Source organism: Pholis gunnellus (genome assembly GCF_910591455.1).
Source record: "Pholis gunnellus genome assembly, chromosome: 1".
NCBI lineage: Eukaryota > Metazoa > Chordata > Actinopteri > Perciformes > Pholidae > Pholis > Pholis gunnellus.
The window spans coordinates 30,537,358-30,555,563 of record NC_136528.1 but is presented as its reverse complement, the minus strand read 5'-3'; the positions used below and the strand labels follow the sequence as shown (position 1 = coordinate 30,555,563).

General features: G+C 37.8%; 1 protein-coding gene across 1 annotated transcript in view; it reads right to left on the bottom strand.

Annotated features, from left to right (window-relative positions):
- The window catches only part of adamtsl3 (ADAMTS-like 3), a gene marked incomplete at both ends in the record, with an annotated part of 203,791 nt that overhangs the window by 5,678 nt on the left and 179,907 nt on the right, over positions 1 to 18,206 (bottom strand). The window contains 8 exon segments of the mRNA XM_079161155.1: positions 4,594 to 4,697; positions 4,800 to 5,004; positions 6,599 to 6,782; positions 8,388 to 8,642; positions 10,815 to 10,940; positions 12,971 to 13,108; positions 13,535 to 13,662; positions 17,404 to 17,644. Of these exon segments, the coding sequence (XP_079017281.1) occupies positions 4,594 to 4,697; positions 4,800 to 5,004; positions 6,599 to 6,782; positions 8,388 to 8,642; positions 10,815 to 10,940; positions 12,971 to 13,108; positions 13,535 to 13,662; positions 17,404 to 17,644 (1,381 nt within the window).

Below are 18,206 nucleotides of genomic sequence, written 5' to 3'. Positions count from 1 at the left end.
ATGAAAAATACTGTCGATGAATAAATACTGTCCATGAATAAATACTGCCCATGAATAAATACTACCATGAATAAATACATCCCATGAATAAATACTGCCATGAATAAATACTTCCATGAATAAATACTGTCTATGAATAAATACTGTCCATGAATAAATACTGCCCATGAATAAATACTACCATGAATAAATACATCCCATGAATAAATACTGCCATGAATAAATACTTCCATGAATACATACTGCCATGAATAAATACTGTCTATAAATAAATACTGCCATGAATAAATACTGCCATGAATAAATACTGTCTATGAATAAATACTTCCATGAATAAATACTACCATGAATAAATACTGTCTATAAATAAATACTTCCATGAATAAATACTGCCATGAATAAATACTGTCTATAAATAAATACTGCCATGAATAAATACTGCCATGAATAAATACTGTCTATGAATAAATACTTCCATGAATAAATACTACCATGAATAAATGCTGTCTATGAATAAATACTGCCATGAATAAATACTGTCTATAAATAAATACTGCCATGAATAAATACTTCCATGAATAAATACTGCCCATGAATAAATACTGCCCATGAATAAATACTGACCATGAATAAATACTGCCATGAATAAATACTGCCATGAATAAATACTGTCTATGAATAAATACTTCCATGAATAAATACTACCATGAATAAATACTGTCTATAAATAAATACTTCCATGAATAAATACTGCCATGAATAAATACTGTCTATAAATAAATACTGCCATGAATAAATACTGCCATGAATAAATACTGTCTATAAATAAATACTTCCATGAATAAATACTGCCATGAATAAATACTGTCTATAAATAAATACTGCCATGAATAAATACTGCCATGAATAAATACTGTCTATGAATAAATACTTCCATGAATAAATACTACCATGAATAAATGCTGTCTATGAATAAATACTGCCATGAATAAAAACTGCCATGAATAAATACTGTCTATAAATAAATACTGCCATGAATAAATACTGCCATGAATAAATACTGCCCATGAATAAATACTGCCCATGAATAAATACTACCATGAATAAATACATCCCATGAATAAATACTGCCATGAATAAATACTTCCATGAATAAATACTGTCTATGAATAAATACTGTCCATGAATAAATACTGCCCATGAATAAATACTACCATGAATAAATACATCCCATGAATAAATACTGCCATGAATAAATACTTCCATGAATACATACTGCCATGAATAAATACTGTCTATAAATAAATACTGCCATGAATAAATACTGCCATGAATAAATACTGTCTATGAATAAATACTTCCATGAATAAATACTACCATGAATAAATACTGTCTATAAATAAATACTTCCATGAATAAATACTGCCATGAATAAATACTGTCTATAAATAAATACTGCCATGAATAAATACTGCCATGAATAAATACTGTCTATGAATAAATACTTCCATGAATACATACTGCCATGAATAAATACTGTCTATAAATAAATACTGCCATGAATAAATACTGCCATGAATAAATACTGTCTATGAATAAATACTTCCATGAATAAATACTACCATGAATAAATACTGTCTATAAATAAATACTTCCATGAATAAATACTGCCATGAATAAATACTGTCTATAAATAAATACTGCCATGAATAAATACTGCCATGAATAAATACTGTCTATGAATAAATACTTCCATGAATAAATACTACCATGAATAAATGCTGTCTATGAATAAATACTGCCATGAATAAATACTGTCTATAAATAAATACTGCCATGAATAAATACTTCCATGAATAAATACTGCCATGAATAAATACTGCCATGAATAAATACTGTCTATGAATAAATACTTCCATGAATAAATACTACCATGAATAAATACTGTCTATAAATAAATACTTCCATGAATAAATACTGCCATGAATAAATACTGTCTATAAATAAATACTGCCATGAATAAATACTGCCATGAATAAATACTGTCTATAAATAAATACTTCCATGAATAAATACTGCCATGAATAAATACTGTCTATAAATAAATACTGCCATGAATAAATACTGCCATGAATAAATACTGTCTATGAATAAATACTTCCATGAATAAATACTACCATGAATAAATGCTGTCTATGAATAAATACTGCCATGAATAAATACTGCCATGAATAAATACTGTCTATAAATAAATACTGCCATGAATAAATACTTCCATGAATAAATACTGCCCATGAATAAATACTGCCCATGAATAAATACTGACCATGAATAAATACTGCCATGAATAAATACTGCCATGAATAAATACTGTCTATGAATAAATACTTCCATGAATAAATACTACCATGAATAAATGCTGTCCATGAATAAATACTGCCATGAATAAATACTGCCATGAATAAATACTCCCATGAATAAATACTCTCCATAAATAAATACTGGCCATGAATAAATACTTCCCATGAACAAATACTTCCATGAATAAATACTGACCATGAATAAATACTGTCCATGAATAAATACTGGCCATGAATAAATACTTCCCATGAATAAATACTGCCATGAATAAATACTGCCATGAATAAATACAGACCATGAATAAATACTGCCATGAATAAATACAGCCCATGAATAAATACTGCCCATGAATAAATACAGACCATGAATAAATACTGTCCATGAATAAATACTGCCATGATTAAATACTGTCTATGAATAAATACTGTCTATGAATAAATACTGCCATGAATAAATACAGCCCATGAATAAATACTGCCATGAATAAATACAGACCATGAATAAATACAGACCATGAATAAATACTGTCCATGAATAAATACTGCCATGATTAAATACTGTCTATGAATAAATACTGCCATGAATAAATACTGTCTATGAATAAATACTGCCATGAATAAATACTGTCCATGAATAAATACTGTCAATGAATAAATACTGTCCATGAATAAATACTGTCAATGAATAAATACTTCCCATGAATAAATACTGCCATGAATAAATACTGCCATGAATAAATACAGCCCATGAATAAATACTGTCCATGAATAAATACTGCCATGATTAAATACTGTCTATGAATAAATACTGCCATGAATAAATACTGTCTATGAATAAATACTGCCATGAATAAATACTGTCCATGAATAAATACTGTCCATGAATAAATACTGTCAATGAATAAATACTGCCCATGAATAAATACTGCCCATGATTAAATACTGTCTATGAATAAATACTGTCTATGAATAAATACTGTCTATGAATAAATACTGTCCATGAATAAATACTGTCAATGAATAAATACTGCCCATGAATAAATACTGCCCATGATTAAATACTGTCTATGAATAAATACTGTCCATGAATAAATACTGCCATGATTAAATACTGTCTATGAATAAATACTGCCATGAATAAATACTGTCTATGAATAAATACTGCCATGAATAAATACTGTCCATGAATAAATACTGTCCATGAATAAATACTGTCAATGAATAAATACTGCCCATGAATAAATACTGCCCATGATTAAATACTGTCTATGAATAAATACTGTCTATGAATAAATACTGTCTATGAATAAATACTGTCCATGAATAAATACTGTCAATGAATAAATACTGCCCATGAATAAATACTGCCCATGATTAAATACTGTCTATGAATAAATACTGTCTATGAATAAATACTGTCTATGAATAAATACTGTCTATGAATAAATACTGTCAATGAATAAATACTGCCCATGAATAAATACTGCCCATGATTAAATACTGTCTATGAATAAATACTCCCCATGAATAAATACTGTCTATGAATAAATACTGTCTATGAATAAATACTGTCTATGAATAAATACTCCCCATGAATAAATACTGTCCATGAATAAATGGAAATTGTACATTGAAATAGTTTTTCAACGTACAAATTCCATAAATATTCATTAACAAAATGTAAATCCAAAATGTAAATCGAACCTCTAATTCATAAAATCTAGAGGTGTTGGTGGACGTACTTGTGAACTTGGACAGCGCCGGGCTAGCGGTTTCCCCATGCCTTTAGTCTTTATGCTAAGCTAGGCTAACCACATCCTGACTCCAGCTCACTACTTAACACACAGACAGGATATTGATATACATTGTCTCATCTCACTCTTGAAAAGAAAATAATTCAGTCATTGGTTGTAATATTCCTTAAAAGAAACTATACTCAACAGGAATCCTGGCAGGACTTGAATTCTTTATAAACAGAAAATCTAATGCTAATCTTATCAAAACAATGCTCATCACTTTATTAGGTACACCTATATAATCTAATGCTCTGCCCCATAGCGGTGCAATGCTTATAATCCCCAGTTTTGGTTACAACTTTGCGAGAGGTGTTCTATTTCTATTCTAGTCGTGTGAGAATGCTGATCTGATAGTAATATAGTCATTAGTCATATTGGTCTATTAATAATAATAATAATAATAGGCATTTTGGTTGTGTGTGAACATGTGTGTATACCTGTCTCTGAGATCACAGTCTGTATACGAGGATCCATTGGCATGTTGGCAGATGACAGATCTCTTCTGTATAGTGGCAGTGGGGCCCAAACACCTCCCTGAACACTGAAATTGAGGAACATAGAATTGACGCATAACACTACATTTTCTACATTGTGTAACATGTAGAACATAATGTAGAACATAATTCTGTGTTGGAGTGCATACCTTTCCCCACGCACTGGTTACCCAGGTCGGACAGTTATTGGCGGTGCACTGCTCGGAGTCTGTGGGCCGGCTCGTCCTCTCACAGGCGGCTGCTGTCAGAGTCCTCACAGCACCTCTGGCATCCAACTGCTGACAGGAGACCTGCCTCCTCTTCCAGCCAGCTCCACATGAGGCTGAACACTTCGACCACTCTGATACCAACCATCTGAAATGATGACAAGACACAAGAAATACACATAACAAAATGGGAGATAGCTCTGCTTGTGAATAGAGCTATGATATATAACATAGACCTATCTCCTCTCTCTCTCTCTCTCTCTCTCTCTCTCTCTCTCTCTCTCTCTCTCTCTCTCTCTCTCTCTCTCTCTCAATACAATTAAATACAATGTGACTTTACAGTTATATTAATATTAACATAAAGATAAGCTTGTTATATAATTAATACATACATATTTGAATTTGTCAAAATCAGTGTTCCTTGTTTCACTGTTGCGCATCTCTGTCTCAGCCTCACCTGTCTCACAGTGACCACACTCATCCATGGTTTTTTACGTGTACCTGTTTGGGTTTCTAGTTTGTGGTCACAGAGCCTGTACTTGGGAAGGATCTGTCTCCACTTTCTATCTCTGACAATTCATCATCTCTTTTTAGGGCCACATAACATTCTAGTCTACCTTTGCTTTTAGTTTCTTCATTCCAATGTTCTAAATAGTTCTTTGCATTGTGTTATAATTTGTTTTACTCTGGTTGTTTTAGCAGTGTTGTTGTGAGGCTGGTCAGAGTGTGTCTGAGAGGGGGCGGTTAGCCTCAGCACTGGGCTCAGCTCTTAGGTTTGGAGGGCTTTGGAGTGGACGGTCTGGGTTTAAAGTGTTTAACAAATGGAGCGCTCTCTTTTGAATGTAAACTATGCCTAAATCTGCTCTAAATGCATTTGTTGGTGTTTTTCTGTGTATGTGCACTTATTGTAATCGTATTAGTTTGTTGCACTTATTGTATTGCGTGTTAGCTCGTTGCACTTATTGTATGTTTGTTTCTGCACTGTACGTTTGCTCTGGTTTATGCTCTTAGATGCTTGTTTAGCAAAGGAGATGCACTTATGACTTCTGGTGACTGGTAGTTCTCTTGAATACCGATGTTGAATTCACTTATTGTAAGTCGCTTTGGATAAAAGCGTCTGCTAAATGACTGTGATGTAATGTAATATGTGTGGTGACTGGGTGGACCCCATACTTCACTCTTCTTCAAACTAAGGAGACTCGACTGGAGGTATATAAATAGCACAGCAATATATATTCCTATCAGTTATGCCAACGGTTTGGTGGTGAGATCTGACAGAAAAAGTACTTTATTTCAAGATAAACAATTTTCAAAAGCTTTGTATTGTTTTTGATTTTAAAATCCAGCGCTTTTTTTAAGTTAAAATGAGAGAAGAATATTTATTTATTTATTATTAGATTATATATTATTTATAATTCATCCAGATCAATTTGAAATCTGACAATAACTATTGTTGCGATATTATTCAACTGAACTTCCTTGATGACTGATTTGACAGTCAGTGTTGACTACATACAGACACTGATACAACTGCTAGGCTACTTCAATATATATGGAACTAAATCATAGCGAAAATGACATATTATTGTATTATTTGCATGAGGAACTTCTCTCTAACTGGAGCTCGTTGAATATTGATTGAAACCCTGCCATACTCCCTGTGCAGGAGCTGGCTTTGTGTCGTACCTAATCTGATGACGTGCTTTCAGAAATGACATCATGATGTCTATATGTAAGAGTACCTGGGAGGGCAGTCCTGTCTGTTGCAGGTGACTGGGGAAGTGATGGGTTTTGGTATGTGCTGACACATGGTGGGCTGAACAACCTTTCCATCCAGACTGACACAGTGAATCCTCCGCAGCCAAGTTCCTCTATTCCCACAAGAAGCACTGCATGTGGACCATTCTCCAAAACGCCAGCTTAACTCTGTGGACCCAAATGTACAACACAATCCATAGCACAAAGGAAACAATACCGGAAAGAAGATTTCTGAACACCATGAGAGCCAAACAGCTTTAGTCACCATCCAACTGGCAAAATCAGCTGATGGAGGCACTATATAATGCATGATGTACGAAGTTACTCTGTGGAAAGCTTAACACAACATACTGATGGGAACCATCCATTTATTCGTCCCTCTGCCAATTGTCCATCCACAGGGCAGATTGTTCTGAAATGGACTTTGATAAAACTTTGGGTATAGTGTTGTGTGTAGAGCTGCATCTGATGATTTATTAATTATAACCTGGGCTATTTGCATGAGATATTTATTTGGAAATATATAACTTAAAAAAATAAATGTTAATGAAGCAGTGAATAGGATTTAGTGGCATCTAGTGGTGAGTTTCAGATGAAATCCAACTCCGCTCACCACATTTCCAAGCATGTCGGAAAACTATGAAGACCTTCAGGTTACGTAAAAAATGTGAAAGGAAGCACTACCTTCTCTATATAAATAAGACTGGCTTACATCCATTAGGCACGGGGATGCCATATACCTCTAAAATAACACTGTCAAAAGATGATCATTCATTCATTACAAATGGTGATCAGAAGAAAATAATATTTTGTGGATTTGACTGTATGTCAATTTATTTAATTTGCAGAAATGAACCTCATTATATTATAATATTCTCTCAGTAGAAGTATCCATTTCTAGATCACATGGAGTCTGAGCTTATTTTGGTTGAATTGTTACCCTCATAACCGTCATCAGTGTATTTCTTTTTGAATTTCTCACTGCAGTCAATCAGATTATTGAACTATTGAGAAATGACAAGAATATGTTTTAGGGTCATAAGTTTGCTCTACTGTCTTCCACAAAATCTGTTCCGATTGTGTTCTTCAGTTGTTGTATTATATACACATGCAATCTGAGAACCCATCATTGGTTTGACGATGGACAAGCCTCTCGGGGTACGGGGCTGTATATCTGGGGTTCCGGTGTTGCCAGCGGATATCAAGACTGCCACGATTCCCTTCACTGTGAGTTGCTCAAGTCCGATTTTGTTACTTGAGATCTGAGACTGGAGTCTGTGCAATCATACTTTTCTCTTGTTCAATAATGTTTTTTGAATAACAGTCTCATATCATTAAGCAGAAGTCTTCTGTTTGGCACTGTTTGCTGTTTTCTTTCAGGCCTCATATCTATTGATCCAGTCTCAGGATACTACATCAGTCAAGTCATTGTTTTACTGTGGACGTGAGAAAACAAATTGTCTAACAGCTATTACCTCCCCCCGCCCTTTCCAAGCGTGTCGGAGAACTGTTCTGGCCTTCAGGTAGTGATATGTATCTTTAAGATTATATTAGGAGATACTCTTATCAATACGTTTTCACGACTAAATAACTGCTTTTAAAAAAATCAAAACAGGATAAGAATATATTTATATTTCAAAAGTAATACATATATATACACACAATATGTATTCATATGTATATTATATATCACAATGTATTTATATTTCAAAAATAACATATATATATATCTATATACACACACTTCCCACATGCAATCAACTTTATGCTCACCTTCAATGTGAGCGTATATCCAGGCAGACAGCATTTGTCTGGTACTGTTGATAAGGGTCTGGCATCGGTACCGGCCTGAGAACTTAACCTGGAGTGTATTGACCTCAAGGACACGACCTCCCACCAGCATCCTGTACTGCAGACCTTGACCCGGACCAGGGCCGTGGGTCTGTTCTGGACTTGAAACCTCCTTCAGAGTCATGTTGTTGTAGTCCCACAGCAGTGGAAGTGTGTGGTCAGCGAGGACTGGACACCCTTTTGAAAGACCCAAGCAGACTGAATGTAAATATGAACCATTGAAAATACTCAAGAGGAATTCTGTTTACAGGTGAGAGAGATTACTGCTGCATTTAAGTGGATGTCACTTGAGGCAATGTACGTTTGGGCTGAACACTACAAGTTTGAAAAAGAAAACAATCTGGGGATGTGGAGTTAGAAAGAAGTGAGCTTATAGCCTACATTAGCCCCTACTATGACACAGACAAAAACTGTTGGTGGTTGGGTTGCATTGTGGGAAACAGAGGCATCAGGTTTTGACAAAGAGGAATATTGGTGGATGTGCGAGGAGCTTATTGATGGAAAATAACAAACACAATTTGACATTATCTAAGTAGTGACTTGTGGCTTGGTAATCTTTCCTTGAATTAAATATCTCAAATCAAAATATCTGTAAACAATAAAAACAGGATGGAAGCCATAATGTAGCTTAATGACATACAAGTAAAAAAAATGTGATTTAGTCAGTGGAGAGATGTAAATATATTTTGTAATCGGTTTTAGTCATTATAGAAACAAAAACACTTTTCAAACATTTAAACACAGCTGAATACACATTTCAACTGTGCCATTTGGTTAGCCTGCACCTGGTCTTCTCCCAAGGTTACAAGGTTATTTTATTTGAATTATACAACAGGGTTACAGAAAACAATAAATAATAAAATATATGATGTATATACATCATATGTGGAGGGTGAATTAAGGAGTCTCACAGCCTGAGGAAAGAAGTTGTTCTGAAGCTGGAGGTTCAGCAGCTGATACTTCTGTATCTCTTTCCAGATGGCAGCAGGGTGAACAGACTGTAGCTGGGTGGGTTTTGTCTTTTAGTATCCTTTGAGCTCTTCACAGGCTCTTCTTCTAACCAATATCACTGATGCTCAGTAGATGGGTACCGGTGATGTTCTAGGCGGGATTAATCACCCGCTGTAGAGCCCTTCTATTCTGGGCCGTGCACATCCCATGCCAGCTTGTAGTGTTTCCAGTCAGGATGCTTTTTATTGCTCCTCTGTAAAACGTTGGCACAGGAATTTTCCCTTCTTAACTTTCGTTAAGAAATACAGCCATTTATAAGCAGGATGGAGATGCGGGCTTTAGGTCAAACAGATCTGAGGTGTGTTTGATTAAAATCACCAGCTCTAATAAAGATACTATCCTGTTGTTTTGTCATGTGTCTGCTGATAACGTTTTACAACTCTTGTGGTGCATTTTTTTAATTTGCTAGGCTGGCATCTTAGCATTAAAAATTCAACATCTGGGAAACATTGACCATAAACTGTGAGTGCGTTTGAGCATCAGGCATCATTCCTGTTGCTGGATTAGCCTCAGTCTTATTTTCATCCATCGCATTAGCTAGGAGCAGACTTGGTTGTGGATAAACTTAGGACCAAGTGGTCTAGTCTTTATCCCGGCTCTGTTCCCCTTGTTCTGGGTCGATCACACTGCTTCTGATGGCGTTTTGTTCGGCCGGTCTGGCTGAGTGGTCTGAAGATTTTGTGGGCTACTCAGAGTTTGTCCACATTCTGGTCAGCCTTGAATGGGATCTCTCTGCAAGAGATGTGTGCAGCTGCAACCTGGGAGTCTTCATGTACCTTCGCTATTACCATGTCAGTGTGGCTGCTCCTCATGCTATGTCAGCGGCAGTCCTGTCAACGGCTTCCCTTCTGTCCCTGTGGTAAGTATTCCCCGTGACCTTGCTGGTATAAGTCCAGTGCTATATCTATTGCTAAAGCACCGCCATCTGGCGGTCAGGAAGAATGTACGAAATAAAACTTATGAATGTCACTACGGTTCTATCGGAATATGGGCAAGAAGATTCTGAAGGAACAGATTGCGTGATGACGTGAGTTTTTTTATTTACTGGGGCGTGCGCCCTACATCATCGCATGGTCACAGGTGAATTTGTTGGTATAATGACTCGACCTACGACAATGGAAGATGGAGATATCCAGTGCTAAAGCACCACCATCTGGCAGTCATCCAGAATTCATAGAACCGTAGTTACAATCGTAACTTTCGTTTTATGTAAGCAGGGTTTGGAGGTATTTGTCTCTGAGATTATCTGGCTTCATGGAATTAAAATGGAAGTGAATGTGTCGAGTTTGTCTGCTATTGTTTGAACATGAGGATGTGCAGGATGTCTTGTTGGAGTACCTATACGTAGAATGTCTCCAGGCTTGATAAAGACACTCGTTCCACGGTGTGACGCCATGAGGACCCTTCTTCTGTTCAGCTCTTGTGAGACTGGAACTACCCTGCTTCCCCCAGCAGGGTATTGACCTGAATACACACAAACACACACATTCACATAAAGAAGTGCACACACCCAAAGAGTTATTCCAGATAAAAACTATGATCAAAATGAACAGCTTTTCCGTATCTGAGTATGTGTGTTGATATTTGATAAAACCTTTTGTACTTGTGTGTGAGGAACACCTGACAGACAAAGAACGCAGAGGGACCATTAAAAAGTATGGGTAACACTTTATACTACAGGCCCATATTACAGTGTATTTATTTTGCTTAGGGTATCAATAAAATACTTACTGGATTACCTAGACAAGCACAGTATGTAAGTACAATATTTCTATAGATATAGTTGTACCTTCTAAGTGTGTATAATGAAAGTCAATTCATCACAAACCTAATGCAGAAGGAGGTACAGGCTAAGCCAGACCCCCTTTCAAATCACTTCTTTGCAGATGTATAACCTTGCCTTGCAATTTTGCAAGCGGTCACTACCTGAATTAATTAATGAGTGATACCACTACATCTGATTTCATTGCTGCAGATTTCTATGGGGTCAGATCAGTCTCAATAATTGCAAATGCACACAGAAAGACTCATAAATGCAAACAGAAAGATTCACAAATGCGCACAGAACAATCCACAAATATATTCGATTTACAAATGCACACAGAAGGATTTACAAATACATTCCAATGCACACATAAATAAATTACGATTTATATAAATGTAAAAAAAAGCCAGCATTTAATGCTGCGTTCACACCAAACGCGGCGTCAATCGCATCATTCGCGCCGCCGGTCTCGACGGGGACTATTTGTGTTCATTCGCGTGAATCGGTAAATCGCGCCGGAGAGGGGGCGCGGCTTATCGCCCTGAAAGCCGTTCAACTCTCCGCCATCAACTGTGGAAAAAATAACCTCTATTTCTGCTTAGTGTTGTGGAAGTCACAGATATCACGAGAAACTAAACGCCGTCATGTCTGGTTCATAACATAGTCCGGAGGAGCTCCGTGGATTTCATCGAGCTCACTGTGTCTAGCAAGCCACACGTCGGCTGTTTACTACAGCTGTATGAACACAAAATAAACTGTTTGGCTGTGATTTAACGGCAATAGACCGACAAAAAGACACCGATTCACGCGAATGAACACAAATAGTCCCTGGTGAGACCAGCGGCGCGAATGACGAGATTGACGCCGCATTTGGTGTGAACGTAGTATTATACGCTGGCAGCCTCGTGGGGAGGGGAGGGGGAGCTGCGCTCATGTGATTGGTTGAAAATGAGGCTGACATCTGATTGGCTACAGATGGTCCATGGTGAAAAAAACGCATTTGCGAATCCAGCCACGTCAGGGGAGTCTCATAAAACCCACAAACAAATGTGTAGTAATCCACAAATAAATGCAGTACGATCCACAAATAAATAGAAAAATCCACACACAAATACATACAAATGCAGAAATATATTTTTACATTTATATAAATCGTAATTTATTTATGTGTGCATTGGAATGTATTTGTAAATCCTTCTGTGTGCATTTGTAAATCGAATATATTTGTGGATTGTTCTGTGCGCATTTGTGAGTCTTTCTGTTTGCATTTGTGAGTCTTTCTGTTTGCATTTGTGAGTCTTTCTGTGTGCATTTGTGAGTCTTTCTGTTTGCATTTGTGAGTCTTTCTGTGTGCATTTGTGAGTCTTTCTGTTTGCATTTGTGAGTCTGTGTGCATTTGTGAGTCTTTCTGTGTGCATTTGCAATTATTGAGACTGATCTGACCCCATAGATTTCCTTGTGACACAGAAGGTGGAGCAGTTCGATCCCTGCTCATCCTGTCCACAAAGTCAACACACAGAACCCCACAATAATGGGCCAGCACCTTAAGGGTAGCTTGCTGCCATCGCCATGAGTAGGTCAATCAGAGGCCCATTTTAAAGTAGAAAAAAAGCGCTAAATAAATGCAGTCCAAACAAGTCTATCAAGTGAGAAAATATACTTTTTCCTCATTTGGGTGAACTGGCCCTTTAAAAGAAACATTTTTAATGGAAACCTTATTGTGGCCTACCAGTAACGGGGCAGTCCAGAGTGAGGTTGGCGCCAGGCCGAACACTGACTCGTCCCCCAACCGTGGCCCTCAAGCTGTGGCCTAACACCAGCCCATGGTCTGAAACATTCCTCCATGACACTGCGATGGCTGGTGGCTCTGAAGTTTCACACACAGAGAAAGACTATCAGTCACTACTGGGGTAATGAATTTGAAAATGTAATCTCTTTTGCAGTGCTTTTGTCATTTGTTTCATGCATGTCCTGCCTAACAAAACTAGACAGGACAACATTGTTTTCAAGTGGGATGCATAAGACATATATTGAAAGAGAAGAACGTTTTTATTTATTGATTCATTATTTTATTTGCCCCCTGCACTCAATACATCTCATAGTAAAGGCGTGAAGGCTTACCGTAATAGTGGGAGCTATGAGTGCTATTCTTTGCTTAAAATTGTGCTATACAAATAATAGGTAAATGTATTTTAAATTGATTTTGAAATGTTTTACTGTGACAGAAAAATGAAATCGTAATAATAGATTTGCATAATAATAATTCATAGGATATCTAAAACAAAGGACACACCTGCCACCAGTAGCTGAGATGTCTCTGAGTCTGAGCCATGTGTGTTGGTCGCTGTGCACTTGTACTGGCCTCTGTCAGACACTCTGGGCTGAAGGATATGGAGTCCTCTGGCGCTATCCCAGGATACCCTGCAGACAGACGGGGAAAATGTGTTTTTTTTATAGGACCAAAAAAGTAGCTTGCAGTACTTTCTGAGAGGTACAACTTATACAGAGGAGGGACTCATACATTATTTTAGATAAGGACTTAAATGTTGAGCTGCAAATCAAGAGACAGAAGTAACATTTCAATGTTTACTTTCTACATGCCAAGGATGAGATTCTGACAGCAGCCATCTAAGTCAAAAATTCAAAACCTGAACTTATCCTTACCATAACCAAGTGTACCCCCTTAAATGTAATGATTTATGTTATGGGGATGTGCAATTGTCCCCATTTTATCTGAAAAGAAGTGACTGTGTGTCAACGGGCCACCTCTGCGGGGTAGTAGTCTTCACAGCTTGCAGTTGTCTGTGCAATGCTGTATTTGAAGGAGTCTCTTGCCTGAGACGTCAAGATAATCAGTCATATTTATGAGCTCAACTGCCAGTTGCTCGTCCACCACACTGAGCGTGTGCTCTGCATGCAAAGAGCTGGGGTTGGTGTTGGAATTGACAGCCCTGCGCATTAACATTTCAGATAGTTTAACTCACAGGTTGTAATACTGGACCAGTAGCATGCTCTGAAAACGCCTGGGAGAAGATCGCTATTAGGGGCTTGTGATCTGTCTCCACTTTGATATTATACTCATACAACCCAGTGGTGGGCCGTCAGGGCCAGCAAGGCCTTCTCTGCTGGCCTAAACAGAATCACAAAGTTATGGCTATTTTATAATTTAATACTTTTCATAAATACACTACATGTATTCTAATTATTTTTCCCATTAGCTTATTTTCTCATTGCTACTGTCTTCCTCAGTTGCTCTGCTTCCAGCCTGCAGCGCCCAGGTATAAAATGCACGGCCCGCCACTGATACAACTATTGCAATATTATCAAAAAATACAACTTATCGAGCTTTGATTTTTTTTTCATTATGACCAATGTTTATTTTATAAGATATGGTTGAGCTCCCCACTCCTTAAACAATGTATTCTAACAGCTCATGGTGAAATCAGACATCAATGAGGAGAGACTGTGAATATAAAACATTGCTCGACAAAATGTGCTCAAATTGTTTTTTCAGTTACAGCAACACAAGTTCTCCAAGACGGTCTCTTGAGAGTGCTCCAGCCGAGGACTTGAACGTGACTGGCCTGCTGGCTGCTCGTGCCCCCAGCAGGCGCTAGCTTGCTGTGGGCACCAGTTGTGGAGCCTCTCAAAACTAATTTGTATTCGCCATCAATTTTCATAAAATTGCCAATATTTGCAATCTACAGAGTTTTTTTGTCTTTCAGAAGTGAATTTAGAGAGTAAATAGCATAAGAAAAAAAAATAAAAAAATAGTGTCTTGACAGCGCTTTGCATTGTGGGAAACAGTAGGTGAGGTACACTGGTCCAATGCATACCAGAGATTTCTTTCCAAATCAGTACAATATCCAGGTATTTTTGGCATACGTAGATTTGGCTTTTGTTTGCATATTGCATACATATTAAGTTTTGGCTAAATCATTTTGTACTACTAGTATACTTTGCAGTTTTGAATAATACATTACATTACATTCATTTAGCTGATGCTTTTATCCGAAGCAATTCACAATTCAGATGCTATCATGTCATAGGCACAGTTACGGGAGCACTCTTCAGGTTAAGCGTCTTGCTCAAGGACACATCGACATGCATCCAGTGGCACCGGAGCCGGGGTTTAAACCACCAACCCTCTGATTGAAAGACGGCCCTGCTCTCCACTCAGCCACAGTCGCCCTGTAATTGAATACAGCCTCGGATTCAAGTTCTGTTTGTAGACATGTCGACACTCCGCTCCCATAACACTCCTCAGAGAAGCCGCCTGAACATCCTCGAGCTTGTTCTGTTGATAGGTCACAATCTTTATTTTCTGCTCGGTAGTTTTCCCAATTCACACTCTTTACCTTTTACTCATTACTGCTGAGTTTCGTCAGAGCTGGTGGAGCTATAATCGCAGCCATGACTATATACTATAACTATAGTATAGCCTGCCTTGCCACGCGAAAAAACTTGCAAAACTCACTTGAAAGCTTAATATACATGTGTAATGAATCGCCCAGCAGCATGATGTTGACTCCCTGTGGGAACCGGCGGAGCAGCGATGGCCGATGATGTTTGGATCTGGTGACGCAACTTCAGAATAGTTTTACTCACCTGGACAAACAATTTCGAAGTTACAGTCAGATTTTTGCAAATTTTTTGCATTTGTAATTGTATTTGATTTGAATGAAACTCAAGCTATGTTTTAGGTACTCTTGTGGAAATATCCTGCAAGTTTTGTGATGATTGGATGTGATGAACGGTTGCTGAATTTGGTCTAGTAATGTGCTGAGTCAAGCCCTTTTGAAGTTCATTGATCAATATTGTGAAAACTAAATAAGATATTAACAAGCTTTTGATGCATTTTGATGCCCTTGGTCCAATACTGATCCACCAAGTTTGCTAGCAATGAGACCTACGGTTTAGGAGGAGCTGTAATGTGAAAACTAGTCAGGCTGACTTAAGGGATTCTTGCAGGTTTTATATAGAACATATGGAGCTGGACATGTGTGTCAGATTTGAAGTTAATTGGACTTAGAGTGGGAGAAGCAACATCTTTCACAACATAACATTTTTGGGCTTTATGCAGTGGCTGGCGGTAATGCAACATTTTTGGATGTCACAGAAACAAAAAAAAAACACATGCAACTGTTTTTGTGCTTGTAAATTTATGTTAAGAGTAAAGAGCTCACACATCTGAATCTTGTATGGAATTAATATTACAGCAAATTATTAAACATACAGCTAGGGAGGCTTATTCATGTTGTTAATGCTGCATCATGTTTTAGATGTCCATCTTGTCTGTCCTCAGAATCAGCAGCTGATCTGTCAACATTTATTTGTATTATTTACCACCGCAACACGACGGTTAGTTTCTGCTCTGTGCGCACAAATCCCAAGATCTGAATTAAATCTTTGTACACTTTAGAGCAGGCACTTCATGGCCCAGCCTGATTGGGCTGCTCACAGTCAGTCCACAGTCCGGAGACTGTCAGTGCCCGTTGTGAGGAAAGATTGTAGTCAGCAAGAACTGAGCAAGGTATGTAGAAAAGCACTCTCTCTGGTGTGATTGACAGAGCCTCGAGCAAATTGGTGATAGCCACCATATGCAGCTGCCTACTCCCACGATGAACTGTATTTAATGATGGATGACATAACAGCTACCAAGAGGTGCTTAATTGCCCCCTGGGGGCTGGCTGCAGTACAGGCCACAAACCCCACCCTGTACATGTTAGCAGAAGAGACATGACCCAAACAAAAAATTAAAGTACACGTTAATTAATTTTATCCCAATTTTATCCCAAAAATTGTCATTTTTTGTTTTGATTTTGACTGTTTCTATGACACGGAGTTCACTGAAAGTATTTAAACTGTCTAGGGTTATATTATGGTAAATGGACTGTACTTGTATAATGCTTTTCTAGTCTCTCCGACTTCTCAAAGCGCTTTCACACTACTTGTCATCATTCACCCATTCACACACTGATGGAAGGGGCTACCATGCCACATTCACACACCGTAGGCAGAGCTACAGGAGACATTTTGGGGTTAAGTTTCGTGGTCATGGACACATTATTGGACATATATGATCAAAATACATAAAAGTTTGAAAGAACTTTGTGAAGCACTTATTTGACTGGTATGTCAGCAGTAGCTCCAGTATGTTACCTGTCAGTGTTCCGCAATAGAGTTCCATCTTTGGTCCAGCTGACTTTGGGAGGAGGGAAGCCTTCTGCAGGACAGCGTATGGTCAGTGATCGGGTAGTATTGGTAAGGAGGGTGCTGTGTCCAATGCTGATGGTGATGTTCTTCTGAAAAGCCAGTGGATGGGTCTGCTGCTGTCTGATGATTACAGGTCTATTCGCATATGTTTCCGATGAAGAGCGTTCTGACCAGTTGGTCAGTCTGTCTGTGAGACAAATCAGATACAAACACAACATAAAGCTCAATCCCTCGATTTAAGACCAAGTGAAATATGCTATTTTTCAAATAACATACTAAGATATTGTCCTTCTATTAAAAGTTATCCTATTTAATATATTATATTTTCATGTTATTTTTTTATTTGATGGAAATGCACCCTGTGGACCCACCACCTGCAGGGACAAGCATCGGGATCAAGCCGATCGCCGGCAGCATAGACGTGGGTTTTCTAGGGACGTGGAACGTCACCTCGCTAGCGGGGAAAGAGCCGGAGCTGGTGCAGGAGGTGGAGCGATACCAGCTAGATATATACATATATATATTAGAGCTGTGAAAAATAACGCGTTAACACGTTATGATTAAATTACAGGATTAATTCGTTATTTTTTTTTAACGCATTTAACGTATGCACAGAATAATGAGCTTCCAATATACCCACAATTGACCGTTCGCCCCCTTAGTTACTGTTGCTACGTCGACAAAACTCCCAGGACTGTGAACCCTAAAGCATGGCGAGGACGGGGACCAGCGCTATATCTGTCAGTGTC